The 6,000-nt window shown below is 47.3% G+C and overlaps 1 protein-coding gene across 8 annotated transcripts in view; it reads right to left on the minus strand.

The window, feature by feature from the left end:
* Positions 1–5,293, minus strand: part of TMEM192 (transmembrane protein 192) — a 30,078-nt gene extending 24,785 nt beyond the window's left edge. For 7 of the 8 annotated variants that reach the window (XR_010409608.1, XR_010409609.1, XM_064585229.1 and 4 more), the window contains exon 1: positions 5,136–5,293. Coding sequence is in view for 6 of the 8 variants with exons in the window: in XM_064585229.1 (XP_064441299.1) it covers positions 5,136–5,162 (27 nt within the window). In the remaining 2 variants the exon portion in view is untranslated. The remainder of the gene's footprint in view (positions 1–5,135) is intronic. The other variant, XM_045880187.3, reaches the window with a different exon arrangement.
* Between the last annotated feature and the right edge of the window lie 707 nt (positions 5,294–6,000).

Raw genomic sequence — 6,000 nt, forward strand, 5'->3', positions numbered from 1 at the left:
GTTACTATTCATAAAAGTGCCAGAACACTGCCTGGTACAGACATGGCAGTCAGTAAGTTTTAGCCCTATTGTCTCGAACACTTGTCTTCCCTTGCTCCCCACATAAAATGCCTTACCACTCTGACTCCTAGATCTGTTCCTGCCTCTCTGTTCTCACTCTTCAGCCCAGGCCCCATCACTTCTCATGGCCTCTCCCCTCCAGTCTCCAGATCTTAGCAACCTCTTGCTGCAGTCGGATGCCTTCTAACATGAACATTCACGTTTCTCTCCCCCAAAACTTGAGTCCCTCCCCATTAGCCTCGGGACAAAGTTCAAATTCTTAGTCTGGCGCTCTGTTTTACAATCCATTCCCAAGCTACTTTTTGGGACTTGCCTCTCGTTATTTCTCTCTTCTTCCTAATGCTGACTGCTGATGCGCCCGTCTCTCACAAAACTCTTTCAGTCCCTGTGCCTTACTTCCTTCTGCCCACGTGTCAATGCTTGTCTTAGCAAAAACACTGGCTTCTCTGATGCCTCAACACTGTTCCTACTGCCCTTTGCATCCAACACTGCACTTTTCATGTCCCCAAGTTTGACTTGGGTCTATGTTATATCTCCCGTATGTCTTTTTACCCTTTGGAACATACAGAAAGTGGTTGTAATTTTTTAATGTTCCTGTCTGCTATTTCTAGCGTGTCATTTCTGAATCAGTTTCAACTAACTTTTATGTCATACTTTCCTGCCTTTTGCATGCTTGATAATTTTTTTCAACTTCATTGAGATACAGTCGACGGGGGCGCCTGGGTGGCTCAGTCGTTAAGCGTCTGCCTTCGGCTCAGGTCATGATCCCAGGGTCCTGGGATCGAGCCCCGCATCGGGCTCCCTGCTCAGCGGGGAGCCTGCTTCTCCCTCTCCCACTCCCCCTGCTTGTGTTCCCTCTCTCGCTGTCTCTGTCAAATAAATAAATAAATAAATAAATATTTTTTTAAAAAAAAAAACAAACAAACCGGGGCGCCTGGGTGGCTCAGATGGTTAAGCGTCTGCCTTCAGCTCAGGTCATGATCCTGGGGTCCTGGGATCGAGCCCCACGTCCGGCTCCTGGCTCAGCGGGGAGCCTGCTTCTCCCTCTGCCTCTCCCCCTGCTTGTGCTCTCTCTCTCTCTGTATCTCTGTGTCTCGAATGAATAAATAAAATCTTAAAAAAAAAAACAACTAATAATGTAATGCATGGTGATTAACATAACATAAGAAAAAAAAAGATAGTCGACATATAGCTTTGTGTAAGTTTAAAGTGCACCATGAGTTAATTTGATACACACCTTTACCATGTCACATAATCATCAATGCCTGATAATTTTGGATTGGATGCAAGACTTCCTGATTTATCTCTTTGGGTGCTGGACAGTTTTGCATTCTTATAAATATTCTTGAGCTTTTTTTCTGGAATGCAGTTAAGTTACTTGGAAACAGTGTGATCTTTTTGGTCTTGCTTTTAAGACTTATTATTAGGTGGGACCACAGCCATGTTTAGCCTAAGGCTAATTTCTCCCCCACTATGAAGGTAAGACTTCTGTGAGCACCTCGTACCCTGTGAATTATGGAGTTTCCAGTCGGGCTGGTGGACTAGGCACTATGCCCAGCCCTGTGTGAGCACTAAGTTACTGCCTCTTCTAATCATTTCAGGTGGTTCCTTTCCAGGCTATGGGCAACATCCTCACAGGCCCGGTCGGACCAAGCAGGACTCTGCTGACTCCGAGGGGGGACTCTGCACATTTTCACTTCTCCCTCTGTGCCTCTCTCCTCTCCAGGTACTGCCATGTGAACTCCAGTTGCCTCAGTCTCCCCAGACTCTCAGCTCCATCTCCTCAAATCAGGGAGCCTGCTGACCTCTGGCGGGGCACCCTTTCCTGTCACAGCCCACAGACTCTCTCAGGGTGGTCAGCAGGGGGGGGGCAACCATCTGACTGTCTCCCTGCTCTCGGAAAGCACTGTCCTTCACTGCCCGATGTTCAACAGCTCAGAAAGTGTTGTTTCATATACTGTATATAGTTTTTGGTTACTTCAGGCAGAAGGATGAATCCAGTCCCTGCTACACGGTGCTGGCTAGGAACAGAAGTCCCTACCGCACTCTCACACGTGTCTCTGTTACAACCTCCAATACTAACCACAAGGTAACAAAGTGGTTGGAAGAGTGTGCTTCACAAGGGCAGAGACTGTTCTGTATATTCCTTATACCTTTAGCACCTAACACAGAGTAGGTGCTCAATGTGTGTGTGGAGTGAATGAAAGACCGCCCAACTTCTTGTGGGGCCTGAGAATCTAAACAAAGCTGGCCTTGAAACCTTAACTGTAAGACTACTGTCAATTTGTCTCCCATTTACCTCCTTTTCATGCACCCCTCCCCTAGCCTAAATGACCTTTCTGGAGTGCCCCACAAATATCCTTCTTATATTTTTCAGAATCCACACAAGACTTAAGTTCTCTATAAAACTTGTCCTGCCGGGGCGCCTGGGTGATTCAGTAGGTTAAGCGTCAGACTCTTGATTTTGCCTCAGGTCACGATCTCAGGGTTGAGATGAAGCCCCAGTCCTCTCCGTGCTGGGTGTGGAGCCAGCTTAAGATTCTCTCTCTCCCCCCTACCCTCTCTAAAAACCAAAACCAAAACCAAAAAAAAACCCAACTTGTCCTGCCAACTATTTTCTTTCTACTTTAAAACTGCTATAAAATGTACTGCTCATAATATTAATTTGGAATAGTTTTTTTTTTTTAAGATTTTATTTATTTACTTGAGAGAGCAAGCAAGAGTGAGCAAGAGTGACCAATAGAGCATGTGCAGGGGTGGAGGGGCAGAGGGAGAGGGAGGAACAGACTCCCCGCTGAGCAGGGAGCTCCATGTGGGGCTCGATCCCAGGACCCTGGGACCATGACCTGAGCCGAAGACAGACGCTTAACCCACTGAGCCACCAAGGCACCCCTAATTTGGAATATTTCTTATCCTATCTTGTTTTTTTCCTTTTTAATGTACATACCTCTTATTTCTCCTGACTACACTGAAGGGGTTGGAGACTGTAATATGGTTTCTTCTCTATGTCACTTATTAGATGTTCAGTAAATACAGTGTATTTGGTGGCTGTATCAAATACACTGTCCAGTATATTCCATAGGAAATGGTAGTATAACCATACAAACAATGCCTCATCACTCTCAGATGGCAACTCACCATCTCCATGTGAAAGGTAAAAGACAACTCCTGAATCCAAATAATTTCTTCACTTACACTGTTAATAACTACATCAAACCTGTACAAGATATCCGTAGTTTTGCCCACATGGATCTCTTTCCTCTTCTTTTGTGACAATAAATCCATCTCCTCTGGAGACTCACTGTCTACCTCTGCATTAAGTCTCAATGGGAACATCCTTCAATACTTTTCACCCTCCTCTGACAAGGTGGAACCTCTGGCCTCTCGTGGAACCTCAGTGGGCTGGACAATTCAATTCTTTCTGTGAGTAACAAACCAAAGGGAGACCATTCCAGGGCAGACTCTGAAAGGACCCCTGTCACTTAGATCCCTTGAGCCGCCCTTGTTTGTTCTCCTTTCAGAGGTGTAGGTGTTCATCCACCCTGTATCATTTCAAAGAAATTCCTTTCTTCCTTAAATCAGCTAGAGTTGGTTTCACAGCTTGCAAACAATGAACTCTAACTGAAAGCCTTTGCCTCTGTTAGCTCTTTTAAGCACCTAGGTCTACGGCATACACCATATGTTTAGGTTTTTACTGAATGGTAGAAATCATATCCACAAAGTACCCAATACAGGCAACTTGCTCGGATCTAAAGTGATTTAGGTATGTAACTGTTGGTGAAACACTAATCTCCAATTGTTTGGTGGAACAGATTTCTAGAATTGTACTCATCCTAAAGGTAAAAGCTACAGATTCAAGAACCTGGGGCAACTTAGCATCAACCAAGAAGCATTTACTGCACACATTTTTCTAAGAGTTTCTCATTTTCTTCAGATTTTTCCCCATACATTTCAGCTCATGAATCTCACCCTTAAAAATTCAGAAACAATGATTTTTTTTCTTCAAATGTATATGAATGTCAAATCTACTTTCATGTCTTACAGGTAGTTTTCCATTTTCTCAACTGAAAAAAATGGAAAGTTTTAGTCTTATAATTAGAAATTGTCTGGTTCTTAGTTAAGATACTTTAACTGGGGTTGCTACTTACGCCAAAATCTAAGGTCTTGCAGGGCTGGGACTGTTAATGTGTCTTGGCTGATGCCCCTAATTCAGTGACAGGATCACAGTAATATTCCTATTAACGTATTAATCCAAATTAGTGCTTTAACATTAACTATCAACTTGCATTTCTCAAGGGTAGATTTTATTACCTGTCAATGAGGCAAACCAGTTAATTCTGGGCACAATTACACGTTTCCCCTAAAAATGTTTTAATATGCTTAAACAAAGATTTCACTCTGTACTATATAGGTTGTAAACTAGGCCTCTGTTTTTGTTTTGTTTTTAGCAATCTGGTTTGGATCCATTAAGTAAGGCGATCTAAAACTCCTTCCATGCCTATCACGCTTACATTCAAAGTATCACGACACTGTTTTTCTCCAATGCGGGTTTCTAGGCAATGATAGCGACAGGTCCGCCCGTGGGACGCCGGCGGCCGGTCTGCATGTCGCAGCTGCTCGGGATCCGGAGCCCTCGAAAGCCACGACGAGGGAGACTGGCCCCCTGCGCCCCCGGACGTGCGAGCGGAGCCAAGCGGCCCGGCTCAGAGAAGCGCCCCGAGGGAGGGCTGTCAGGCCAGCCGCGCACCACGTGAAGCTCCAGTTCCGGGATCAAAGACGCGCGCCGCACGGGAGCTGGGCGCCCGCCAGGGACCCCCGCATCCGCGCACCCACCGCCCAACAGCCCCCCCGGCCTCCACCCGGGAAAATAAGCCCAGAGCCGGCGCGCCGCGGACCCCACCGCCTGCTGGGTATCTTGTCCCAGGACCCCGCGCCCCTGGGCAGCCCCGCGCAGGAAGCGCCGCCTCCGGCCGCACCGGTTAAGGGTGGCTTCCCGCGGCAGTCTCCGCCCCGCGCGCCCAGCAAGGGAAGAAAGGGGTTCCGGGGCCAGCCTCCCTCCACTTCCGCGCACTCACGTCCTCCATCCTGCCCCTCGAAGCCATTTCCCGGAGCCTGAGGCCGAAGCCCCGGCCGCCCAGGCGGGCCTTTCCACCTGCTCCCCGCGCAGCCGGCCCAGGAAAACTGCCACCTTCCAGGACTTAGCCTCCCCCACTTGAGACACACTCCTCCTGCTCCCGCCCCGCCTCCGGCTGGCCCCGAACCCCGCCTCCTCACTCCCGATTGGCCTAGGTGTGGGGGCGTGTCCCGCCCTGAAACCCGGTCCGTGGGCCGCAAGGACTGCACCCGCCTCCTGGTTTCCGGGGATTCCAGCAATCTCCGCTCAGGTCTGCTATTGGCCAGAGACTTGGGCGTTAAATGTTGCGTTCCGAATCCAAGAATTTTAACTATTTTTGCCGCCACTTGCTTCTTTTTAAAACATTAACTTTTTCCGGTCTTCCTTAGTTTTTGTTTGCAAGCACGGCTCCATGCATAAGTAGAACCAGCTATAGAATCCTAGCGCTGCCATTTACAACTCGAAACTCCACCAGTAGAGTGATACGCCGAACAGAATAAAGATTCTAATTTACATGACGTATTTACAGGTTGCGCTAATGGAAAATGAAGTAGTTCGGAATTTTTAGGGCTTTTGTTTCTTTTTAATGTAATAAATAAAACTTTTCTGAAAATCCATGATCGTTGTAAAAATGTAAAGAAAGTAAAAAAAAATTTTTTTAAAATAAAGATTTTATTTATTTATTTGACACAGAGAGAAAGCCAGAGAGGGAACACAAGCAGGGGACGTGGGAGAGGGAGAAGCAGGCTTCCCGCTGAGCAGGGAGCTCGATGTGGGGCTCCATCCCAGGATCCTGAGATCATGATCCCCGCGGAAGCAGACGCTCA

The sequence above is a fragment of the Mirounga angustirostris genome, unplaced genomic scaffold, assembly GCF_029215605.1.
Source record: "Mirounga angustirostris isolate CCGP_5_RB_7025 unplaced genomic scaffold, mMirAng1.0.hap1 SCAF_2, whole genome shotgun sequence".
NCBI classification, from domain to species: Eukaryota; Metazoa; Chordata; class Mammalia; order Carnivora; family Phocidae; genus Mirounga; species Mirounga angustirostris.